General features: G+C 41.0%; 1 protein-coding gene across 1 annotated transcript in view; it reads left to right on the top strand.

The window, feature by feature from the left end:
- traf4a (tnf receptor-associated factor 4a) overlaps positions 1-18,182 on the top strand; it is a 36,862-nt gene extending 18,680 nt beyond the window's left edge. The window contains exons 2-7 of the mRNA XM_063493594.1: positions 7,013-7,064; positions 10,516-10,620; positions 10,714-10,875; positions 12,785-12,946; positions 13,913-14,068; positions 14,646-18,182. Coding sequence (XP_063349664.1) covers positions 7,013-7,064; positions 10,516-10,620; positions 10,714-10,875; positions 12,785-12,946; positions 13,913-14,068; positions 14,646-15,278 — 1,270 coding nt within the window. The 3' untranslated portion in view covers positions 15,279-18,182. The remainder of the gene's footprint in view (positions 1-7,012; positions 7,065-10,515; positions 10,621-10,713; positions 10,876-12,784; positions 12,947-13,912; positions 14,069-14,645) is intronic.
- Positions 18,183-27,139: the final 8,957 nt, after the last annotated feature.

Below are 27,139 nucleotides of genomic sequence, written 5' to 3'. Positions count from 1 at the left end.
CATCATTTTATTCCTGCTTCAGCAAAGCAACGCAACAAAAATAGTCCTTTTCTGGATAAGGAACATGGAGAACTGAAACAAGTGTAAAAGTTCAATTTACAGGGAATTATGCAACAAATCTTTGAAAACAGTTAAATTTTCCACCTTTATTTGAAGCGCCATCTGACACAGCGTCACATGTGGTTTATTTCTCTCTTGCTGATGACCATGACCTACAGACTGTCAGCCATTGTTGCTTCATATTAAACAGCTGTCAGTGGCTGTTAGTGACCAACACAGGAAGTCAGATAGGATTTTACAGGTGTCATATTCCAGACTGGATCCTGCTAAACTCAACAAAAAGCCTCCTGAGATCTGTCAAAAACTGTAAGAATAATTTTAGGGTAAAAACAGTAGTGCAAAATTTAATAGTCCGTCCTCTCTTCTCTTTAGTTTAGTGTTCGGGGCATTTATATGATAAAGAAACTGTGTTTGACAAAGACTGTCTTGTGACTCCTTTGCTAAATAGTAAATATCACTGAGCTATCAGCCATTAGATGGTCTCGGTGTGAAGTTCAGTAATAATATCTGTGCTTTACAGAGTAAAGACGGAACAGAAAACTGTACAAATTTAGCTCAGACGATAATAGCAGTGGACACTAAAATGTCCACTGCGTAACAGACTGAAGGACAACAATAGAGATGCAGAAAAAACTATATGCTATTTGTGTAAAATGTTAGATTTTACTGTTTGGTATCCAGTTTAGTTTAGTTTAGTTTTTCTCTACAAAAATTGAGTCAATCTGCTGCTATTTGTCTTTGAAATCCTTTATTTATCAGGCAGACAGAAGTCCAAAACCTGAAAATTCAAATGAAAGAAAAAAACAAAACACTTTCACATTTACAAATTGTAAACAAAGAAATTTTGTATAAAATAACTACTTCACTAGTCATTTCACACTTATGTTCTACAGCCTCAGTTTAAATAAACTTTCTACACCAAGACGTTTCAGTGCCAACCTCTTTTAATCATTGCTATACTATGTGAAAAGGTCACCGTGCTTCCTAGTAAGCAATAGCTTTGCCTTCCAGAAACGTCAGAGGGCTTATGCACAATATAATCTCCAACAAACCACAGGTATGGACAGCTTATCCTGTAGGTATTAAGCGCTACACAAGCAGCTGTCACAGCGTCATTCATGTGTGGATATGCCACACAGAAAGTCTGCAAAGGAGCCGTCAATCCACCTGTAGGCCGGTGTGTCATCGCGCTCTGTGAAAGTAGGAGCTGCTCCTCCTCTTTCAGACAAATGAGAGGGCCGCAGAGAGCTCGGCGGAAAGCCAAATGAGCTGTGGGCGAAGTCTATCAGGTTCCACAGGTGGAAACATCACCCGGCTTATTCAGGGGATGCGCAGCTAATCGTGATGCAGAGGGACAGCACACTCGGCTAGAGGCAGGATGTTTTCAGGAAGACCTCTGAGCTGCAGCACTAACAATACTAATTGTAACCTTTGAGTTTGTGGTGTGCAGAAGGATGTCAGTGTAACCTTTTGACTGTTGTTGGTTTTTGTATTTTATGTTGATCCCATTGTTCTAAAAACTGTGTTGCAAAGCTGCTCCTCCACTCTCATTTGGAAGACATTACAACGAATTGTGGTTTGTGGTCAGACAGCTTCAGAGACAGCTGGAAAAACATAAGAACGAACTGTTAAATCTCTGGAAAAAGAGTTAGCTTTCTCTGTGTGAAGTTCTCATTAAACTGGTAGTAGCTGTCACACTTGTAATTTCCCTGATAGTCTTGCGTGTGTAGATTTCTGCTTTCCATATATTGTGATGACAACTATCGGGTCCTGGCAGCGTCCCAAGTTGCTCTTGCCCACATGTAACGAACAACAGGTAGTTGTCCTTCCTGTTCTAATTCCTGGAAATAGTCTGTTTGCTTTGGGTGAGGGGAAGTTCACGGGTAAAACTTGGAGGAGGCACTCGCTTGCTATGAATTCTCCATACTATTCCCTCCTCCACGCTCGGATATCACGCAGACTTTGTGCAGGGATATTTGCATTTTCACATCTAAAGGAGTCCATGTGTAAAAATGGCTGAGAAGTTCTAGTACAGTCCGATCTTTGCCTGTATTTTGCATTTTGGAGGTTTTTCCTTTCCTTTAATCTGCTAGCACTTTTATTTTTATGTATGTTTGTTGGATGCAGAGTTCAAAGTCCATGCTAGATTGTTTTATTTCCCTCCCACGGGAAAAAAAAAACCCAGGTTAAAATGATTTACCTTAACTCTAATCTTTTCCTTATTACTTTCTCTTACATATCCTCATTACTTCTACACGTAAGCGCAATGCCCGCCTCACATATAGTTTGACACACCCTGAAAACGAAGAATGCTGCTGCCTCGCTTGCAGTTCTGGTCGTGCGGTTGAACTCTGGGGCTTTGTTAGCAACCGGCAGCTCCCAGAGGGTTGCGCCTCTACTCACAGAGTGACTCGTCGAGTACCGCTGGCACATTTTGGCCAGGCCTGCTGAACAATCGGAGCAGAGTGGGAGACAAGAGCTGAAACGGATCTTCTCACATTAGTTAATGGTTATTGAAAAGGTGTTTTCTGTATTGCGAAAGATTGATTGTGATTTTAAACCCTAATCCTGCAACTGAAACATCAGAAAACAAAAAATATTAGAAAGTACAATGTGAAACTCGAGGTACATGTTTTGTTTTGTATCAAGTATCCTAAACTTGCAAAAGAGGAGATCATTTAAATGAAGTTGAACCATAAAACTCACGCACTCTGTGATGTCTCTATGAAATCTGTACTCATTATTGTTCAAAATATGAGACTTGGACGAAGGAAGTCCTGACTTCTTGCACACATAAACCCAAAACCAGATGGATTTGTGGGATTATCGTAACTTCAGATGAGATAAAACAAAGGTCTTGTTTTCCCTCAACTTCCTGAGAGGAAACGAGAAGAGTTTCAGCTGTGAGACCCAAAGCCTTCATGCAGCGCACTGGTGGAATTTAAGGTTTTGTTTGTGCATATTAAAGTTAATCCTGGTTATATCTTGAAAAGACAAAAGGGTTTAGCATGAGGATGAACATAAAAGCTGGCAGCGAGCTCCGGCGAGAGATAAGTGGGCAGTTCAGTCAAGGCTCCCGAAGCTATCTGACTCAATAACAAAAGTCTGCTCAGAGAGTTAATGTGCCACAGACTGGCGCTCTCCGAAGCTCTCGTGCTTTTGATTTAGTTTGTTTTGTGCGTCTCGACAGCCCTTGCCTGCCACAATGGCAAACACAGAAGGGTTTGTTTAGGAGTTTCTCTCTTAGTCAATACAGAGCAGGCTTCAAGGTTACTCTGAGGCAGACTGTCACCAACATGTTCTCTCTGTGTGGCCTGCAGGCCGGTCGCTGTCTCTTGGAAAAACACCACTCTGCTCTGCGCCGGTGAGATTAAACCTGAGGGATTTGTACTCCTCACCGTCTGCCTGTCAGGAGTTGCGCGCAGAGTGACGAAGCATGTTGTGACGGCTGTCCTCGTGGTATCAGCTGGATGAATGAACGACTGTTTAATCTGGGCCTGAAAAGATTTAAGGACAGGGGAGAGAAAAAGAGGGCAATTAGAGGGAAGAGGGATTTAAGAGCTGATTGGTGGGTGGGTGGGTGTATTTCACCTGCAGTGGGGGGAATGTGTTTTCTACACCCTAACACGATGTGACGGTGTCGCCTGCCAGTGAATTTAAGGTGATATTAAGAATGCCTGAGAGCAGCTGAGTGGACAGAAGGAGGAGATAAAATTTTAATGAAGTGATTGTGTTAAATTGTATGCTATACGCTCTTAAGCTGCTCCCCCGTGACTCCCCGACACAGCCCCGAAACGCTGTTTACCAGCATCTAGACTGTTATGCACATTTATGACGAACTCGTTTCAAAAGAAGTTTGTGGGGTGCGAGTTCCCACATGCACAGTTCAAGTTTACCCTCAAGGCTTTGCGTAATAGTAATGTTTACCCTATAGTAGCTTTAGTCAGGCTGCGGCTGTCCTGTGCAATGTTTTTTTTTTACTACGGATCTGCTAATTGCTTACTGTGTAAAGTGCTATAAAATGTCAAGGTCCAGTAGAAGTGCACAATTCCCCGCAGCCCACGGTGACGTCCTCAGATCGCTTTGTTTGTCGGATTAAACATCTGTCCAAAGTAGTGCTTGTAACTATACGAGAGAAAATTGTTTGAATGAAAAATTGTACACATTTGGAACCATCAAGCATTTAGAAAAAACAATTTTTTGCTTTTTTAGCTCACTGGATTGAGCAGGATATATCACAAGGATAATGTAGAGTCCCAAGTTCAAATCTCACCTTAGGGTGGCTATAGCTTAGGAGGTAGATTGGGTCAACTGCTAACCTAGAGGTTGGTAGTTTGATCCTGGAGTGGTTGGAATTGAGTAGAAATGCACTATATAAGAACCCGCTCAACTTTCCATTGATCTTTCTATCAGTTTTCCGGGCTTTTCTTCATTGTGCTCTTAGATAAATGCTTGAAAACTAATTTGTACCAATATCCAGAAAATCATTTGCCTCATGCTGTAGTAAACACGTCGCTTGAAGCAGTCCTGTAGCAGAGTATTCTGTACTGTACCTACAGACCTGTGGGTTATATTTCATTTCTTCTAGAAAGCTCTCGCTAGCCAGAGAAATTGTTTGGCAGAGAAGATGGATGAATTGAACCGGAGCTGTGTCTCACATCAGCCCCACTGTTCACCGCTAATGTGCTGTCACGGAGCGACAGCACATTAGCGACCCGAGAGAGTCGGGCAGCGTTATCGCTCGTGGGGCCGAACACATGAATGTGTGGGAGCTGTGGGAGCTTCTCTGTGACCGGGGAAGGAATTATCCTGACAGTCTGTGACTAGGCTCTTTTCGCCTGTCTGCCTCTGTGTGTCAGATGCGTGGCCCGAGTTGGATGGGGCCTCGGGCTGTAAACCCCCACCACCCTTGCATGCACCTACATCACCCCCTGTCCAGAGCGGAGAGCCTGTCGCCTCCCATCTCCTCTTGCTTTACAGTTGTGGGACAGGCAGCGCTTTCTAAATCTGCGATGGCCACGAATACTGTAAATGATTTCACACCACACGAGATGCTGACTGGGCTCTCGAAGCCTCTAATCGATTGACCTCCTTTTACAGCCCGTTGTGGGTTTGTTAATTGGTCTCCAGCTCCCTGCTGACACAGTGACCCTAATGGAAGAGAATTACTGCTGTCTCGTCATGCATTAACCTCCCCCTTTTTTTCATCAACCCTCCCTCCATCCTCCATCTCAGGCCTAACCTCTGCTCCCCCCCCCCCCCCCCCCCCCCCCTTTGCTGCTCACTCTCTGGTTTCACAGCAGCTGGTTAGACGGGGGTGCACATGCACTCCCGCCCTGTCACATGTCCCTGTGCCTCTGGGAGCTGCAGTCAGGTGACACTGCCAAGCAAATTAAAGCACCAAAAGGCATACACTTACTGTTTGCATACTATTGTCCCTTAATTAGTTTAAGCATAATGTGCCTGTGGTCGGGGTTATGAGGGGCTTCTGCACAGGTCAGATGAAGCTTCAGGGCTTTTGTGCAAAACACATTTCCTGTGCCTTTTTGTTTTCTTTGTAGTTTTAGGCAAAACCACTGCTGAAATTAGGACCAGTTATAGTGATTTCCAGCTCTGTATTTTTAATATTAGCTTCAGCTACAGTAGCTTTGCATAAATTACTGTTAAATAAATAATTTCATCCTAACCCCTTCACTTTTTTCATATGTAAGAAATTTGCTGTTTTAAGCTTTGGTCTGATTGGCTGGCCTTCACAAATACAAGGTTTACATAGCAGGTACGTGTGTACTTACGGAGGTCCCCCCTTTTTGACAACACACAGAGAAAAGAGTAGAAAAACTGTGTGAAAACAAACCGTTATAGCAGTGTGAAGCCTGAGCATGACCGTGTGATCATGTTTATCATGAGCAGATTCACAAGGTGACATCTTTTAAATGGCCTGACTTTCAACAATAACATGTGTGACTCAAAAATAACAGGGAGGCTCCAGACAATCATAACATGGTTAAAATCTCAGGAGATGAGCCATGATTGCCTTCTTTTTTATTTTTTTGTCTGTTTAAGTTTGTGTGTGTAGAAGTGTCTGCTGTGCAGCTGTGAGCCTCGGCGCTGTATAGCACCTCACCCCTAGTGGCTGCTGCCTCTATTATTTAGAAGTGTGAATATTTTATGACAACATCAGGGCTGGGAGTTTGGGAGACGGCTGCCCTAATGAGCCATGGCACTCACTCATTTGGACCTTAAACGGGCTGCTGAATGCACTTCTGTGGCGCCACAAAAACTGCACAGGGGGTATGTAGTAAAGCGGGTGTTCAAGTCTTATTTTGGGTTTTACTACTGCAGGGGAAAAATGCAGAAAATAGTCGTCTCACTGTTACGGGAGCAGATCGGCAAATCGTCCCGAGGATGAGCCTCGAGCATGAAGGCGAGGTTCAGTTTGTATACTGAGAAAAACTGAAGCCTGTTAAAACAAGAACTTTATGTCGGCTGTGGTACTAGAGCAAAAAGAGAAATGGAAAAAGAAGCTAAACAGTGGGGTTCACAATCATTTCTTTATGTTTTAGAGAAAAACAGATGAAGCTCTACAGTGTAGTTTTGTCCTCTGCAGTCATAAAAATCTGTGCAGACGTGTCCTCTGAGGGGTCAAACACAGAAGAGCCAATGTCATTAAAGTCAGCAGCTCACAGATCTGACATCACTGCGCATGAGAGTGCGTCACGCAGCGTGATCAGTCAGAGAACTTTTCAGATTTAAAGTGTATGTGAAGAGACAGAGAAGCACTAAGGGCAGAGCAACGCTGCTCTTTCAGACTATTATAGAAGAGCCTTTTAGCTCTGTCCAAGGGTCAGTGTGGTTTTAAAATGTCTGCTTTTAAACTTGTTTTCTCTGTCTTCTTTTCATCCAATACTAAACTTTTCTTTGTTTCTGTTTTTTTTTTTGTTTTTTGTTGCAGTGAGGGTGTCTTCAAGTGTCCGGAGGATCAGCTGCCCTTAGACTATGCCAAGGTACGACTGACACTCCTAATCCCAAACTAAAGCCAAACCCACACATGCAGGAGTATTTTTAAAAGCACATTTTTCCCTCTTTAGTTGAAAAATCAGCAGAGTAACAACATGAACCAAACCCACCACATTTGGAAGCCTCAACATGTGTTTTGTCCACTGCCATGTTTTTTTTTTTTTTTTTTTTTTTTTTTTTGGCTTGTTTGTTTTTGAGGGGCAAATTAGCATATTTTAGATGAGAGGTTGGAGTTGCTAATTAATGCTAATTAGTGGATATATCTTGGACGGGCTATACCAAAGAGCAAGTCCCGATAATTTCCATTGAAAATGCTCCAAAAGGCAATAACAGCACAAACGCAGCTGAGTGGTTCACTTCACTGACTCCAATTAGCAGCTGTGGCCTAGCAAACACTGAGTGGTTACACTTCTGTCAATCAAACCAGCTACACCCCCTACTGCAGTATGTGAAAAAACGGACCCTGTTTAGTTGGTATGAAGGAGGAAAATATCCATAGAGGTCAAATATATTTAGTTCTAGGTTGTAAACCTTTTTTAATTGATGTGAAGTGGGGTATTTTAACATGGGAGTCCATCGAGAGCAAATGACCCCTTAATGTAGTGGTTAATGCATTTGGTTTGTATGGTTCCAATCTCAGGGGCAGATGCAAACCCAGGCTCAGGGGGGCATATGGTAGTCCAAGTGCTGGTCCCAAGTCTGGATAAATGGGATGGTTATGTTAAAAAAAAAAAAAAAAAAAAGGCACCTGGTATAAAATCTGTGTCAGATAAAAGGTGTGGATCCATCCACTCCGATGACCCCTTTTGGGAAATAAGGGAGCGACCAAAAATACCCTCTGCCAAAAGCCGATGGGGAATGACTTGCTTTGAGACATGGACAGCATAAAAGATGTTCCTGAAACCTCCACCACTTATAATTTGCATCAGACTTTTGTGTCATGTGCAAACTGAACAACATTACCTAAGTTAAACAAAACACTTAACAGAACATGTTTAAACTCAGTTTCGCCTTGTTTATGGATGTCTGGACACTGGAAGTTTTCAAAGAGTTCCATTTGGCAAGGCCAAAGGTGATAATAGCCATGCTACAATGTGCTAAAATGCTTGTGCTACCAAGCTGATGTGCACCAAATCAAAGAATTGACCATTTGTACAGAATTTCTACCACATTAGCATCCAGATTTTAAGCAGATATATTAACTGTGATCACCACTGTGGTTGAGAAATTTAGCACGCTAGCATTTGCCCAAAGCACTAAACACAGAGTACAGATAAGACTGGAGATGATCAATGTAACAACATGCCACTAGATGCTAGAATAATTAAAATACTAGCTTTGTAGCATTTTTGTTTTGTTTGCATTCATCTGCTTCAGGATGTAAATAAACTGGGCTACATTGGCCTGACTAGCAACGAATGCAAATCAGATGTCTGACGAGTACAAAGATTAGATAAAGATGGAGTCATGAATCCAGATGTAAATGCAAATTATCAGAAAAACTGCTTTAGGATGATGGCTTTGACTTTATAATGGTGTGATAAAAGCTGAATTTTTGAAAGTAAGTTTACGGATCCTTGTTTTAACTGAGAGTCAGAGTCAGTGGAAAATCTATTAAAACTAGTACCACCCCACCCTCGCCTCTTTTAATACATCTCTTTATGTCCAGAAGAAATTTCAGCTGAACACTAAATGCAGTTAATCAGATTGTGCTCAGGGGAAAAAGATAATGACTAACTGTATTCAGAGTCGGCGGCTGGCTCTCACACACCCACACCCCCACTGCAAAATGAGAGACTGGAAGACAAGGATAAGGGGCAGGAAAGGATCATCTCCTTTTCAGTGCAGCGTTAGGCTTCAGTTGATAAGTCTCCCATGCAGTTTGTTAGCTTTACTCTTTATGATCTTGTTCTGTGTGCACAAAGCTCATTTAATCAAAGCCACTGGAAAAAGAAAAAGATGACTGCACTCAATAGAAGTTCATCATCGTTCAGATTTAATGAAAGCTGATACCGTCAGGCGGGGAGGAATAAGGTGATTTTTGTGACCTTAAAACTCATTAAAAAACGAAGGAAATTATCAGGGTTTAACCTCGAGCTGCAGCAGGCTCAGCGGGGCAGCAGTGCAGGTCTGCATGCTGTGCTCAGAGCGATGAAGGCGCCTGTAATAGCAGGGACTCCCCACGGGAAGGATGTGCTCATGGCACACCTGTCAGACGCTGTTATTTGCCAAGGCTCCCAGTCGCCTGTAAATTACCCCATCCTGGTGGTCCCTGTCAGGGTTGTTGTAACGCTCGCTGAACACTGTCCTTCGAAAACGTGCACAAACACAACCTTGCTCCCACAGAACAACAGTGTTGCAGTCATTAAAGGATTGCACTGATTCTGCTGTAGCAGCAGTGCACGGCCAACAATTGCTGCAGCAGACAGAATAAACCCCCAACTTGGAGCTCCAAAGAGATTAACCCCCCCCCCCCCCCCCCCCCATCTGCCTGCGACTAACTTATTAAAAGGTCATTATTGCCGTCCTCCTGCAAATTCCAAGACTGTAACAATGAGAGAGTGTTTCAGTGTGCTTTAGAGGACTTTTTTTCTGCTCTTTGTTTCTCCTCAGAGAATGTGATTATGGCACTGAAATATCAACCGCTCCTTCAGTGTAAATGGAGTCGCTTTCTGTGGATGTCATTTCACTTCAGAGATGTACTTTAAAACACTTGAAAAGGCGTCTATCTCCTAACAAAGCTGCTGCAAACAATGAGAGAGACGACGAGGGTTTCATTGCAGATCGTTTTCCAAATGAATTTTTAACTTGCTGGCGATGGCAGAGACACGTGAGCGCAGTCGGGCACTTTCTGGGAGCCGTTATTTGTTCGGAGGGCTGTTGTGACATTTTGAGGAAGTGGCTTTTCTTGTTTGATCAGTGCTCTGCCCGTGCTTCGTGTGACAGCACAAGGGATGGAGATGCAGCGAAAGAGCCGTAAATCCTCTGGACAGCATACTGTAGGGAAGGATTTGGGGTGTTTGGGCAGAAAACTGACTCATCCCTATTGCTCTGTGACCAAGAATAAATAAATCTTTTCCTCTTTTCTCCCCTCTCTGACTCTCTCAGAGGTCCCATAAAACCTCAGACTTACTCATTATCACTGCAGTGCTTGGCTTGAGTCACTGTGCTGCAGTCTGATGAGGGCTGCATTTACCCTTTTTGCAATATAAATCTCCAGTGTGTGTAACTGTGAGCAGCCACTGAGTGTCTGTATTCTGGTTTATGATTTCCCATTATTCACTTAACCAGTGTCTCATTTATCCCATATTTCTTACCCTCAAAGTAATGACAAAGCTTAAAAATGTAGCAAAAACTTGTCAAAGCCACATGCATTTAACCAGTGGGGACGTATCCTGGGATCTGCTACACCGACCTCCTCCTGCTTTTCTTGTTTAGATCTACCCAGACCCAGAGCTGGAGCAGCAGATCTTGGCTCTGCCCATCCGATGCATCCACAGCGAGGAGGGCTGTCGCTGGACTGGCCAGATGAAGCAGCTGCAGGTAAGAAGCCATGCCCTCTGATACATGCCTCCTTCCTCCGCTGCTGCACCCAGCATGTGGGGTGATTCTGATGACCTGTTGTGTGTCTCTCAGGGCCACTTCTCCACCTGCGCCTTCAATGTGATACCCTGCCCCAATCGCTGCTCAGTCAAGCTGACGCGCCGCGACTTGCCCGACCACCTGCAGCACGACTGCCCCAAGCGCAAGGTCAAGTGTGAGTTTTGTGGCAGCGAGTTCACCGGCGAAGCCTATGAGGTAAGCACTTCACACCTTTTTTTTTTTTAAAAATCATTTTTATTATGGATTCTCTCTCATTGTAAACAACTTCATGTGACGACACATGATTTCCATGGTTATATGAAAGGTGTCTTTGTTGAAAGCAGCAGGAAAAGTGAATGCACGTGTGTCAGAGCCCTCAGAGAGTCTAGGTCTATTTTGAAATAACACGTGTGTTGGCAGAAAGAAAGAATATATAACCGTGTCTTTCATGCTGAAAGTGTTTTCCACAGCTGAAGTAATTCAGGCTTCTCACTAGCACCTCTGTCATTACTGCCAGCCTGCCCCTCCTCTGTTTACTCTGCTTTCCCCTTTGCCCAATATTACAGGAACATTAATACACTTTTGACCTTTACCAATAATCCTAATATCTAATGTAAGTATTTGTATGGATGTGCCTTTAAACTGCTGAGATTAACAGTAGTACTCAGACTATTCATTTATTCACAAGACAAAAAAATAGGTTGTTAAAGCTTCTACAAAGTTGGTTATATTTATAAAATAACTAAATATCTTACCCCTGCAGCCTTGGACTCAAGACTCCTTCATTAACACTGTTTCTCACATTGTTTAATGTTAGCTCGAGGTTGCCATTTACTCTTAGCAACTGCATTCAACTTGTCATTTATTAAATATGACTTATTTATCTATAATTCTATTTTATCTATTTGTTAGCTTTTTGAAGCTATTCCATTTCATAGCTATTTTACAGCTACAGTTTAGCTAACAGCTTAAATTGTTTGTCTCTACCGTAGTGTAGTTATTAGCTAGCAACTGTTATTGTTTAACTTAAATATATAGATAAGTCTATATTTATAGATAGCTATTTTAAGTTTTTGTACAGTAAATTAAATATAGTTTGTTACTTTGTTTAGGAATTCTCTTAGCTAACAACTGTTAGCCGTGCATTTAAGCTAACAATTCCCTACAATGTGGTGTTAATTTTAAACAGTATTTTTAACAATTTAATGAGTTTATCCACATTAGAAGTGAAAGCTTGTTCCTACCACTTAAAGTTGGTAATAACACTTAAGAGTTATCATCTTATAATTTTGTATATTTGTACATTTTATATATTTTTTCTCTGTTAATACTCTCCATATGTATATAGTGCTGCAGTGCTAACAGCCCCCTCCCCCCCCCAGCATGTTTGCACTGAGTAGGAGACGCTCTGTATCTCATTGTACAACTGTATAGTGACAATAAAGGCATTCTATTCTATTCTATTCTATCTTATAATTTTAGGTTATTATCTGAAAATGAGAAGTTATTTCTGAATGAGTTGAAATTTCAAGATGCATAAATTTGGAATTAGATTCACAGAGTCAAAATTCTGAAATGTGTAATGTGAAATTTTAAGTTTTGAAAGTTAGCAAAATGCCAAAACACATGTTCAGTGGCAGAAACACTTTAATTTGAAATTAAAAATAAAATGTTTGAATGGAAGACTGTTTTATTTAGGTCATTTTTTAAAAACTAAATATACAGTTTTTATTTTTATTAAATTAATTCAGTTCAGTTCCCGTGGCTACTGGAAAAGTATCCCCAGTGGTAATACATGGAACTAAATTGCCTCACAAATCTAGCAATATAAAATGGGTAAAAAAAAAGGTTTTGCTTTCTGTGCTGGACACCATTAGATATAATTGGTGAACATTTTGTTATTAGATTAAGATCCAGTTAGATCCCCATGATTCGTTACTGAATAGAGTAGCTATGCATGGATGCAGGTGTGTTCATTGCTGCAATAACATTCAGTATAACCCAATTTTAACAGGCATTATTTTGTTAATTAAAATGCAGTTTAAATAAAAGACACCATCAAATATGCACACCTCCATATCTGAATCATAGATTTATGTCTAATTTTTTATTTTTCTCATTCCAGAATCACCAGGGCGTATGTCCTCAAGAGAGCGTTTACTGCGAGAACAAGTGCGGGGCGAGGATGATGCGTCGCCTGCTGTCCCAACACAGCATGGCCGAGTGCCCCAAACGCACTCAGCCCTGCAAGTACTGCGGCAAGGAGTTCGTCTTCGACACAATCCAGGTCTGTTTCACATTAAGTTTATGACCAGATGCTGTGATTTTTCCCCAAAAGGCTCCTTAATTTCTTTTTTAAATGTATTTATTTTTTATTAGTGAAATAATTATGTTTGGCAAGATGAAGTGCAGAGACACGTTTTATCTTCTCTCTGTAATTCAGCCTATTGGAGCCCAATGGCAAAGAGAAAACCTGCTGTAGCTGAAGGATGTTTCCATTCATGGTGTCTCTGTCTTGTGGCAGCTGGATTTTAGTGTGAAGCTGCTGTTTTTTCTTTCTGGGCTTTTGTATGGGGAAGGCACCTCCTGCTGCACACATCTGGCCAGAGGCAGAGCAGTCAGTGTCACCCTCCCCCACGTGACAGGCCAAGATGTAATAATCCAATCTTGGTCACATCACACACTAGAGTTGAAGAGCTTTTCCCGTTGTCACGCGATATTCAGAGCTTTTCTCAGTATTGCTCATTTAATTGGTTTACAAAGATAGGTGTTATCCTGCTTCCTCATGTCACCATCTAGTCTATAATGGGGTATCTCAAACAGCTGCTGTTTTTACCATGACAACAACACTAATTTACAATAATATGCAATCTAATACGTCACATGAAGATATGGAAGACATTTTATAGACTGGTTTTAATGAAATCAGTTGATGAATTGATCAGCCGACATTTATAAAACGGATAAAAATGGATAAAAATGTTAATCACAATTAACCAGATCCACTGCTTTCCTTGGTTTATTCAGCTGTAGATCTAAAACCATAATGTATTTACTATAACAAACATATTTTCTTTTCTTTGAAGCAAAAACAAAAATAATTTTATGCTTTTTATGTCTGTAGCCTCCATTTTTAAACCCAAGTGTATTTTGGGGGGTACTTTCAAGGGCTTCTTTTCCCCTGTACAGCTATTAATCTGAGCCTTGGTGTGCAGTCTGTGTTCTTACTGGTCATGCTGTCTGTCCTCTGCAGAACCATCAGTACCACTGCCCTCGCTTTCCTGTCCAGTGCCCAAACCAATGCGGCACACCCAACATTGCCCGAGAGGACCTGGCTAACCATATGAAGGACAACTGTGGTAGCGCCCTCGTTCTCTGCCCCTTTAAAGATGCCGGGTGCAAACACAGGGTAAGACCTGCATCATTTGACCTTAAGAGATGACTTGCCAAATGTTTTGCCTTTGTTGTCCAAGAAGGAAACTTCTGGTCCTTGGTAAATGTGTCCAAAGTATTGCCTTTCTTCTTCTCAGACATGAACTGCTGTGGCTGTAGGGTCTATTTTAATGAGATCAACACTTCTACACTCTGACAGTGCATTTCTGCCTATTTATAAAACCCACATCAATTTGGAGAAATGTGGATATGCTCGAGGAAGAGTGACTGATGAGCACCAAACTCCGGCTTGGTGTTCTGTTAAGACTTAAAAAGCATCTGGAGAGCTTGACTTGTTCTATTTAAAGATGGCCTGATGGAAAGTACAAACACAAAAGCAGAGTGCAGATTCACTTTGCAGTCTGAGCATGCTCATCTTCATCATATTACTGTTTGTTTTATTATTAATTGATACACAGGAAGTTTTAAGTGTCCCCTACTGTATAAAACCTGGGAGAAATACTATAAATAACTAAGATTAGCACAAAAGCAGACTTTTACACTGATGGGAAGCCAATTTTTGTTTTTATAATCAGATTCCCCCTTCTCTGCAGTGCCCCAAACTGGCTATTGGTCGTCACCTGGAAGACACCACTAAGTCCCACCTGACCATGATGTGTAACCTGGTGGGTCGTCAGCGGCAGGAGATCCTGGAGCTGCGGAGGGAGATGGAGGAGTTGTCAGTAAGCCATGATGGTGTACTCATCTGGAAACTCAGTGACTACTCACGGAAACTCCAGGAGGCCAAACTCAGAAGTAACCATGAGTTCTTCAGCCCGCCCTTCTACACTCACCGCTATGGCTATAAGCTGCAGGTGTCAGCCTTCCTCAATGGTAACGGGAGTGGTGAGGGCTCTCACCTCTCTGTCTATATCCGCGTGCTGCCCGGAGAATATGACAGCCTGCTGGAGTGGCCCTTCTCCTACAAGGTGACGTTTTCCATTCTGGACCAGAGCGACCCGTCGCTTTCAAAACCCCAGCACATCACGGAGACCTTCAACCCCGACCCTAACTGGAAGAACTTCCAGAAGCCCTGCAGCAGCCGTAACTCGCTGGACGAGAGCACGCTGGGCTTCGGTTACCCCAAGTTCATCTCGCACGAGGAGATCAAGAAGAGGAACTACATCCGGGACAACTGCATCTTCATCAAGGCTTCTATAGAGATTCCCCAGAAGATAATGGGTTGAGATGCAAACTTTGTTTTCTGTTTATGAAGGAGAAAGATTTGTTAAAGACTGGAACTGAAACTTAACTTTGAGAACTTACACAGACTTACCCTTTAGACACTTTCTGCCCTTCTAACTTCTCCACCACAGAGCTTGTAGTGAGTCTGTCTGGCTGTGCAAGTGGACTTGGAGGACCTTGATATATCAGAGAGGAGAAAGTGTTTCGTCTGCAGAGCCATCAATCTCTGTTGTTTCTTTTATTATTAATATTTCTTTTTTCAATTTCCGTTTGTTGACCTTTAATCACAGTCTACAACTGAAAGCCTTGGAAATCAAACAGTGCCTAAAGAGTTTATCTTAAGTTATGCTTTTGTTGTTTTTGTTTTTACCATACAAAAGATTATGGAACAGATATAAAATAAAGCTGAAGGGCTTCATTAGCCTCTACACTAAGAGTAGGAAAAAAGAAGCTGTTTTTGAGATGTCCCATTTTTATCTGGGATGATCTAAAGAAGAGGGAGCAGAGGACTCAAGCTCAAGCCCAACTGCCTTTTGTACATGTGCTCATACAGTATATATGAACCCTGAATACGCAGTAAGAACTGCTTGTGAGATTTGTGAACACACAAACAGGTCATTGTTCACGGGTGAGAAACTTCCAGCTCAAATATTGATCATTTTCATGTTTTAATGGAATAATGATTCAAGACGGTTCTGGATTTGAACTTCCTGGCTGGCTGTTCTGCATGGCTTTCCTCCAGGTGCTCCGGTGTCCTCTCACAGTCCAAAGACTTGCATGTTAGGTTAACTGGTGAGTTTAAATTGGCCGTAGTTGTGAATGCAAGCATGAGTGGGTCACAGTTTCTAGGTTAGCCTTTTGAACTACCAATCCAGCTTACTCAAATTGATTAGGCTTGAATAAGAAAATGAATTCTTTGGAAAAGATACAGCTGCTATAGCTCATAATCTTAGCGTGGCTAACAGCTAGCCTTCCTGCTAGCCTTCAAGCAACTGTAGCAAACAGTCATGTGGGGATTACTCAGTTGTGGATGGCTTTAGACACCACAGAGGAGTAGTCACTCATATACTTCTTTGAAGTCCACCTTAATGCCAGACAGTGTGGTGTCTTGTATGTATGGTGTAGTGTAAAGTTGGACCAAGCTAGTCCTAGCATGCTCACAGAAACTGTAAACCACTCATACATCACTTTCTAACTGCTTTTCCTCTTGTTTCCTCTTGATAAGCTAACTACCTACCAGCTGTAACAAAAGATACGAGTGTTATCAACTGCTAGACTTAAACCACTGAAACAATAAATATCCAGCAAGCCGTTGAAACATTAACGTTATCTTCCCAGTCAGACCTGCTCATGTTGTTTCAGTGCAACAGTTGTTCAGTCAGATCATCTCTTGCAAAGCAAGAACTATTGATCTGATTATCAAGAGCAGACAAATATCTCTGGATTTTGTTCATACAAACATTTGACTGATGACATATTTGGTTATGAAATGATTATGATCAGCTAACCACACAGCATCGAAGCTCATCAGGCCAACCACGGCCTCCAGTGCAACGGGTTAAGAATGATTGTTTTATTAAAAACTGTTAAAAATATATTATGAAATGGTTCTTCTTCACAAACCTTTCATCACTATAAAGTCCAAAAAGGACATTCAGGACATCAAAGTCATGTCGACTGTACGACTTTCTCTTTCCATTGAGAAAAGATGGTGTGTCAAAGGTTTTTCAGCGTTGAGATGTTTGCTTTCAAACTCTCTCAAAGCGTTTTTTCACCTGCCAACAATGAAATTACAGGTCTGTCTCTTCTTCCCATCACAGGACCTCTCCATGACTTTCTATTTTTAGCTAGTTTGACCACCCGGTGTGAGTAGCTTCAACCAAACAAACACTCGTACTGACCCTTAGAGGCTTCATATCTACAGTGGAGTCCACAAATAAGATAAAAACAAACTCACCTTCTGTTGGTCTTCGGATGAGCAGAGCAAAGAGGTCAGCTGTCGGAGTACCTGTGCATTTAAAAAAGAAGGAAAAGCCATGTGGCCTTTTTATACAGTATGTCTTCGCATGAGGGTTTTAGGGCTGAGCAGGGCGACATAAACACATGCATGCTTCATGTGCTACCACCTGGATCACATTTTTGTACTGTAACTTGTAAAATCCTCTCCTGTTGATGGCTGTTCTCTTTCTTTTGGACCATTGGAAAGATGACAAATTGTCGAAAAGAATATTGTTTTTTACTTTTTTTGGTTTGTTTTTATATACAGAAATGTGAACACTGTTTTTAATATAACCTATAAAGACAATGAACACTTGGCTGTGAAGTGTGTTTTACGTAGCCTGGGCGTTGAGGGTATACTGCAGCTATTTTGAAAAGATGGCAAGATCGATGCATAATGCAACAATGGGGAGCGGCCCTGCGCTAAACATCACTCTCCATCACAGCACCATCCGAGGTGTGGAGGACTTTCTCGATGCAGTTCACTCACGATGTATGTGAATACTAATGTAAAAATGCAGAAGCACATTCTGTCTTTTTATGATTATACATGGAAAAATTTCCTGATTTCTTGTCATAATACCAGCTGATATTTTCCAGTGATTTAAAGAAGTGAAAAAATAAAACTTTTTGTAAGATTCTGTATTTTTAAAAGTACCTAGCTGTTTTATACAAACACCTTTCATTGGAGAGTCGGGGTGACTTTGGGAACTTTCAGACCCTTTCGTCTCTTGGACATTTGGAGAATTTGTTCGTCCGTGTGGTGTGAGCCTCACATATTCTGTCTGTATTATTTCCTCTTAAAAGTATTTATTTTAAGGAGCCGTCGTGTGAGTTTGCACACGTGGCACAAATGTTTTAATATGTTGACTGATGAGTGCTTGTCAATTTCTTAACTGAAATAAAATACCATATATTATAATTGTTTTGTTTTATCTTTTGATCACATTTGTCCACTAAATTAAATCATCAGACATCATGTATACTGGTATGTTTGCAAATGTGACCTAGCACCCTCCCACATCTTTACAAACTGTCAGTCAGTGACAGTGCCCTGACAAAAGTCAGTGATGCTTATTTTATATGTTTAGACCTTATTCACACAGGCCTAGAAATTGGTCAGAAAAAACTGGTAGCATCCAGTTACTAGGAAAAATGTGTATTCCCTGACTGGCTGGCGAGTAGGTACCAGGTGAAATCAGTCCCATAGAACGTGCTTCCTCCTTGTGATTGCTTTGGTCACTAGCAGATTGCTGTGGTCTCCTATTTTGCATGGAAGACTAACTTGTCTGCTAACCAGAAATGTCCAACAATCAGTCTGGGACTATATATTTTCCCCTAGCGACAGGTGTTTGCCAAGTGGTTGCCAACTAGTCTCTATGCCTGTGTGACTGGGGCTCCAGATCCAGATCATCAACAATATTAAATATTCTAGGATCAGCAACCTTTTTAATTTGATCCATGGGGTTCAAAATCATCAGGAAACGGAGAGTCACTGATTATTTTATTTAAGCGCTGTTTATGTTTATGTGGAGCCAACAGGAAGTCAGCCAACTAGTCCATGCTCTTTATGGACTCGACTATTAAGAATGATGCTGAGCATGCTAAAAATGCCCAAAAATAGCAGTATAATGTGGTACATCCCAGTATTATCGAAGACACTGAACTACTTTTATTCCAATTCATTAAAGGAAGCCATCTAACCAATCTGAATCAAGTTCTTAATATATCTGTGATTAGTGACTTGAGATGACCGTTTTTAGTAACAAGTAATAAAAGCATTTATGATTTGATAATGAAATTGTGTTTTTCTGTTCCGTAGCCACAGCAGGGGTATTTATCAGTCTGTCAGCAATATTATGGAAAAATGAACTGGCTGAAGTTCATGAATCTTGGTGGAGATGTGGAGCACTGCCAAGGAGGAAAATCTTGGCAAACTCTCTAGATCATTTTCTTGGTTATAAAAGTAATTTTGGGATAAAGCACTGGGCTGTTTCAACGATGCTGGTTTGTCTGTTTTTCTGTCTATATAACAACTACTAGGCTGGATGTCATAAAGCTTCTTGGAGAGATGGAGACTAGGCTAAACCATTAAACCATTAAACTTTATTTAAAATATTAACTGCACTGACCTTGGTGGAGTGCTGCACCCTCTGAATGCCTTTCTAGTTTAATGTGATTTTGGACTGAAGAAGATTTATACTGTTTGCATTTAAAATACACTCATACTTAAAATACCTCTGAATTATTGATGAAATATATTATCACCATTAAAACTTAATGATACTAAAAAGCTATAAAGTTCATCTCAACATTCCCATTTAGCAAACTTGCCTTCTGTCTGTTTTTTTTTTAAACTCATTAATATTCAAAACCACAACAAATTTTTTTTGTTGGACTCGATCAATCCACCTCAGGTTTTCTGCCCTTCAAGTGCAGTTTTATTTTTAGAGCAAACATGACTGACCTCCCATACAAACAGAGTCATTTCCTCAATTCTAGGTCAGGGATCAGTTTGATTTCAGTCGTGTCTTTCTTTAAGTCTGCTGTTACTCTGCTGGAGTTGGAGGGGGGTAGGGCAGGGGAGGAAAAGGGGCAAAGGAAGTGAGACAGACACCAGCCCTCCCTGCTTTGAAGTTCTGCCAGGAGTTTGCATTAGCTTGCAGTTTGGATGATGTTCAGTGCAGCAGGATTTAGGGAAGAGGAAAATGAGCTTTTATCCTCAAAGTCACTGAGAGGTCCCTAAGGAGGACAGTCCTGCTTTCTACTTACTGTACAGGAGTTGGCCAAAGTCTTTTAAAAACCCATAATATCAACTGTCGGAGTCCCATTTTTTAATTTTTTTTTCATTTAAGAATGAAAACAACATCTGTTTAAGGAGCACCGCATGACTGTTCCCTTTGCTTCTTTGCTTTTTGAGGAAATTGCCAATAATCTTAAAAAACACTTCCTAAGAAGGCTTACTTTTCATTCAGGATTGGTTTTTTTCATAAGTCATAGAAGTCATTCATTTAAGGAAAAGGGTCCTCTCTTCAAAAATAAAGAAAGGCAGAACACTGTGAGGCTGAAAGACCATATGACAGCCTCATACTTTCCTGGCAAAAGGCACACAACCAACAACACTGTGCCGCTTCAGGGCGATGCGGAATCAAAATAGTAACAGCTAATTACATGTTAGCAGGCTCCATGTTTCCCATGAAGCACAGACTCACGTGCAGTTTGATGTACAATGCTGCCCTTTGGCTTTGCACATTTTGACCCTCAGCTCCCATTGGCTAACGACTTATACGTACAGTCACGTTTTCATATAAACCAGTATCATTCCTGTTTATTGAGCTCACCTAACCTTTAGTAAACTCAAGCTAAAAATCAGATGCCATCTGGGTTAAAGAAGGAGGTTGTGGTGAAGGCGGAGAGGAGCCCAACCCATGGAGGCTTTCCTCGCCCATAAAAAAAAACACACATCAAAGAGAAGCTGCGGTTTATGAAGCGGTGCCATGCTGTCGTGCCTCGTACTGAAGTTAAACAATCGTGGCTCACAGAGCAGGAACTGAACCGGGGTGGTACAAGAGTGAGATGGTGTCCTACAGCAGAAAAATAAATCCTAGCAGAAGTAAACATATGTGCTACACAGCAGGAGTTTCCTCAGGAGTCAGATAAATCATCAGACATGAACGTGAGCATGACAGTTCGTTCCTGGCCTTTGAACAGGACTTTGGCCCCAAAAAATCTTAACTTCAGTTAAATATTTACAGAAAAATATTCTCATATCTGGCCTAAAGATACCAGAAGGATTGTTGATTTCAATGTTTTAACTGATCTGCACTTTTAATAAAAAGGCCGTAGAATGAAAAAAAGAAAAAGTAATTTGTATATAGAAGGTGTAAGAATTTGAAGATGGAGTATACAAAAAGTGTAAGCACCTCTTTTTTTAAAAAAAGAGGTTTGGCTATCTCAGACTCTACAGACCTTAGTTAGCATGTAAAATGTTAAAGTTCATGACAGTACAATTAGACAAAGACTGAACAAGCACAGGTTGTTTTGAAGAGCTGCTAAGAGAAAAGCCATTTCTCTCTAAAACGAACATGGTAGCACAGCTTAGGTTTAATTTTTCACAGGACTGCAAGTTTTCAGGGTCCTCTTAACATTTTTTTTTTAGAAAAAAAAACCCCGGCAGGTTTTCAGAGGCCTGTGAAAACTTTTCTCAAAAGATTGTATATCAATATTGTGTTGACATCCAATACAGCGGCCTGACTGATAGGGAGAAAGATAACAAGATATGTGAGTGGGGAAAATTGATTTCTTTCTTGTGTGGCGTAAACAACTAACCACTATTGCAACCCACCGTCGAAAGAAATGAGGGGAAAAACGTCAATATGTACAAGTGCAAAGCTGTTCTATGATGTCTGAGGATGTCAATAGCCCTCAGCCTGAGCACATCATCTGCTTAGAGAAGATGACTAATGATAACATAGCACAAATCAAACTTGAGAGACACTTGGAAACTAAAGACTCCTTCTCCAAAGAGGAGTTAAACCAGAACATGGGCCATCAAAACTCCTTCCTCTCCCAGGTTTTCTTGTTGTTGGTTTCCCATCTGTGTTTCTGTTGTGGTTAGCCTCTTATGGGGTGGAGTCTCTAGCCCCACACCCAACCCTCCTTCATTCTCATCCTTGACTTAGAGCCAGGAAGTGCTGGAGCTAAAAGACTTGTTGGACAGAGTGAAAGTGTCTGATAAGATAAGTCATGCAAGTTAAAAACCTTCAGTCATCCCTGGAGGGGATGTTACAAGTTACAGATAAGTGAACACAAATGTTTGTCGGCCCTTCGCCAACTTGTTTTGATGATAAGACTTTTTCTCTTTTTACAGTACTCAAACATAACATACTGGAATTTGGACATACATGTACATGGGATGTGTCTATTTAGAAAAAGAATGAAAAAATGTTTCTTTGTGAAAAAAATAAAAAATAAAAAAATAATAATAATAATAATGTAGGTAAAACAGAAATATTACATAAATATTCACTTCTGCAGCTGTGAGGTGCAGCAGGCCCTCCTCAAGTGAAGGCAGCCTGGCTCCTTGACTCGGATACATCCAGAATTTAAGGTTATAAATCTATGACAGAAGTGACAGTGAGCTACTGTTACAGCTAACCTCTGGATTAGCTCGCATGTCATCTCACTCAATGTCCTTACGAAAAGTTGGCTGAACAAAAAATGGCAATTTTCATAAAAGTTGGGCATCCCTAGTTTTTCCGATTTCCCCTGTCATCCCTGTTTTGGAAATATTGTGTCTACAAGCTAGCTGACTCTGGGAGACCACTAGCATCAGCAGCAGAGGGGAGAAAGGGGCAGGTAAAATACAGACTGCTACATTCTACCAGTTATATACGTTTTTTAATTCGCCTCTTGTTTTCTGGTAATTGTTTCATATTTCAGGGGTCTATAAGGGGCTTGAGGAGTGCTACTTTCGCTAATTTGTGGTTGCTACAGTGTGAGTGCAGCTAACAAAAGATAAACTTTGATAACAACTAGGGCTTGGTGCTGATTTCAAAACAAAAAATTGTCGAGGGATTTATCATAGTCAGTTGTTCAAGTTGACTAACCATTATTATTATTATCTTATTAGCCATGCATGCTAATTATCCATCTTAAATTAGTTAACAAGCACACTATTTTGGAATTAACAAACCTAAAATAACCAACTAAATACAATGTCAAAGTTCATCATAATCTTAAAAGGATTTTACCCATTTTTACCCCTCAACCGTAAGAGGCTGCTGGGATAATTGCTGTTCCTCTGCTGGACGGGCAGGCATAAACCCCAATCTTTGTGAACACGAAGACTTGAGAACGAGGCAACGTTTCAAATTGATACCACAGGTCCATCTATTGAAAATCTCAAACAATATTGAATTTCAATGACCTCAAGCTCAAGGTCAAGGTAAGAGGTCAAGTGTTCTGGAAATCCTGTGAATGCAATAACTCGAGAAGGAAGTCACCAAGGATTTTCTCATTTATACGATGGGTGCATCTACTAGGAGGGGGCTGAGGGGTAGCACTGGGGGCAGTCAGTAATTTTAATATTCTGAACAAGTAGGCTACAGCACCTAAGTATTAAGTAAATATTTCCTGTGAACTTCTCTAAAAAGACAGTTATTGAGATCGACTAAAAAGTATTGAGTAATAAAAGTCAGAATAACGAATTTGACCTTCATGCTTGTTCTTTCTCTGGTAATCCATAATATAATCTTCTATAAGTCAGAAGCAGCCCCACCCCACTCCTCCCTCAGTGACTCACTGAAATAATCCCACTTATCTTTAAATTAGAGCAGATGCAAAGGTGCAGACCTGTTCTGAATACATAACGAACACGCATCTCATATAAAAACCATTAAAAATCAGCTGATAGCCCAACCATGTATGACTCATGCAATTCAATGACAGATGCTCTCTCCGTCTAAATCCTACTGCATTATTTGTATGCGCAGCTAAATGTGTAAACCAAATTAACAGCTTGTAAGATTTACGTGGGGGTGTCATTTTTCTTATTTTTCCATAAAAATTCAGTGTTGGTATTCTCAACTTCTCCTTGAAATTCCGACCATATGTTATGATAAGGCTGTCTGACCTGACCAGTTATAACCACGACCTGGATACAACAGAATCTGATAAACCAGTGCAAGACAGCTGCATGATATAGTGTGTGGAAAGCAAAAGAAAGATGGCCTCTCGTGCATGTATGCAGCTGCTGTCAGAGGTCAGACATACATCTGATAAATATCCATCTGGTGACTGATAGATAGATTTCATCTCTTTTTAAAGCCAGTTGTGTAAGACCAGAAACAGTGACCTGAGGTCGCAGGTCAGTCCGACCTACCGTGGCTACCTTCCAGCACTACACCGCTGCCAAGTGTGGATCAATTACTGGCTTTGATTACTGGAAAATAAAACAAGAGCCTTCGGGTGAGGAACCAAGAGGGGCTCGCCCACTCATGTCAGAGACAGAGATCACTGGCTGATGAATAGAAATGTGCTTCAAATATAGCATACAGCTGTCTGTGTTCAGTTCATAAATTTGTGACTAAAATGTGTATTTTTTCAAGTAACCTTCATTGCATTCTTTTTTCAGACTTCATAAAGTACTTTTTAAAAAAGATACACCACTTTGAAGACATTGATTGCCAGTAATAACCACATCACATATGGCTATTACCATCACTTGCCTTGTGCATCATAAAATATAGAGCAGCTTAAAGTTGCTGTTGTCTTCTAGTAACAACATTCAAGGCTAGTGTGAAAATAAGGGGCCATTTTTAGTAATGAACTGCAGATAAACACATTTAAAGAAGAGAACATCCTGGAATATTTGAAATTTATCATCATGAGAGCTGAGTAATATAAGAGAAATGAGCATCAGTGATGAAACTGTGCACAACATGAATATGACAAATACAGGAATACAATTTGTCCTCAAAAAATAATGGCAAAAATGGATTAAAAACAAAGTCATAGTCATAGTGTACCACGGCAATGATGCACTGTTGTTCAAGATTTTTGGCAATACAAAATGTTTGACTCTGTCCTGCATAACTGCTGCTATTGTTCAATTTCAATAATTACACAAATGGTCATTAGAGTGTTTCCGCTTTGAGATTAGTGTCATATTTTTAGCAGTAGATGAAAGACGCACATGGTGGTGACAAAGCTTCAACTTGATCATTTTTAAGATTTGTACACAAATGCTTTTATAGATGGATGAAAGAATCATCGAATCATGCAGAGAAAGAGCACTACAGTGTGATGTTTGCTTGGGAGAGTGGGAATGGAGAAGTATAGGAAGGTCAGACGGAATCACACTGTGACTTTGTGGATCTAGAGAGACCATATGATAAGGTGCTGAGAGAGGAACTGCGGTACTACTGCATGTGGGAGTCAGGAGGGACAGAGACGTATGTGAGGGTTGTGCAGGATATGTGTGAGGACAGCGAGACAGTCGTGATGAGAGATAGATGGGTTCAAAGTGGCGGTGAGATTACATCAGGGATCGGCTCTGAGGCCCTTGTTCGACCAGTGTCAGGGGTGATTTGTGACAGAAGATAGCAGTGAAAGGGAAGGTTTACAAGATGGCAGTGAGACACGGTATGATGCATGGATTGGAGAGAGTGGCACTGACAACGAGACAGGAAGCAGACTTGAAGATACTTGAGAGTGACCAGAATGGACAAAATTAGCAAAGAGTGCATCAGAGCGACAGCTCGGGTTGAGCAGTTTGGAGGCAAAGTTATAGAGACAAGGCTGAGATGATTTGGACATGTCCAGAGGTGGATACCTTGGACAAAAGAATTTGAAGCTGGAGCTGCCAGGCAGGGGAAAGACAGAAACCCGCAGAGGAGATTCATGGATGTAGGGGAGGATGGCATGCAGAGGATTTAAATCTGAAATTTATAAGTATCACAAGCTTTACTTTCTTCTAAATTAGCTTCAGTTGGTCAGTGTCAGAAGGAACAAGTATCTGCAGAACACAATATGAGTGTTCCTCAGTCACAGTGGGCAGTCCTAAACCCAACCTGGGTTTTAATGCAATTTTTAATTCCATATAAAACAATGATAAATGTGTTCTGTGGTTGTCACTCAGCAGAGAAATGTGTGATTAACTCTCCAGGAAAATTTGAATGATAATAAAAAAGATTAAAGTTTTAAAATTGAGGCAAACTGTGCATATATGGTTAGTTAATGACTGTAATTATGACAGGCACACAAGACAATGTGTTGCATCAACACATGAAGCTATGCACAAACTGTGCAGCTCTTTGTAGCTGATGGTTAGTCACTAGTGGACACCCAGTTGAATAGCTAACGTTTAATGTATTTGAAGCCATTGCCAATGGGTGTGAAGGACCGACATATGAGCAGAAGACCCCCAGTACTCATTGGTAGGTGGTGTTGGGTCACTCTGCTTTTAAAGGAACAGTGTTGCACACTAAGAACATAACTGTACACCTGCCTTTAAGTGTCCTTGCTCTACCTCATTTCATGGTGAGTTGATGCCCCATCTCTTCCACCATCATGTAACCAGTGCCAAGCTCATTTATTTTCCTCAAACTGACAGCTGTAGCTAAACTAAATGAATTGATTTAATTCTATATGCGCAGGCACATTAAGTGTTAGTGGATCTCCACAGAAATTCAACCAAAATGGTCATCAGCCAGAATTAGCCTAATCTTGGATTTAACCGCTGCCACCCCAGAATCCTCTCACTACTAAACACACTGATGTGTTGTGCTTGTGGAAACAAATCTCTTTGGCCTGGAGGCCTGCAGATAATCTTAACTCCAGCCTTTAGCTCCTAAGTAATGGCTTTTTGTGGCTCGAACCATGCAACCCATAATCTGGCCGTATGGTAACAGGCCACAAAGGCAGATACATGAGCAGAGAAAAAGACTTTAAGAACCTTAGTCCAGAAAAAAATAGACCCTTTATGGTCTTTGGCCTATTTTTATTTCCCATTTCTGGAGTATAATTGCACACAACTGTAACTAGCAGGTATCATCTTACTAAAAATGGCATATGAATTTATTTTTGAACACAATGAAGCTGCTACACATTCATTCATCTTAAACCTCTTATCCCACAGATGTGGCATTAGCCTGACTGGACATTTGATCTCATCCACAGTAATGCCAGTAACAGATCTCACTGTAGATACTTGTACTGTAGATTCATTTTAAGTGAGAGTGAGATATGTAATATATATTTTAGACAAAAACCACAACCTTCACATGTTAACTTCCACATTTCCAGCTCCATAATATTATTACTGGACCCTACTAGTGTTTCTCTGTTCACTGAAGTTCAAAAT

The sequence above is a fragment of the Pelmatolapia mariae genome, linkage group LG14 (assembly GCF_036321145.2).
Source record: "Pelmatolapia mariae isolate MD_Pm_ZW linkage group LG14, Pm_UMD_F_2, whole genome shotgun sequence".
In the NCBI taxonomy this organism is placed as follows: Eukaryota; Metazoa; Chordata; class Actinopteri; order Cichliformes; family Cichlidae; genus Pelmatolapia; species Pelmatolapia mariae.
This window is presented reverse-complemented; position numbering and strand designations above follow the sequence as displayed.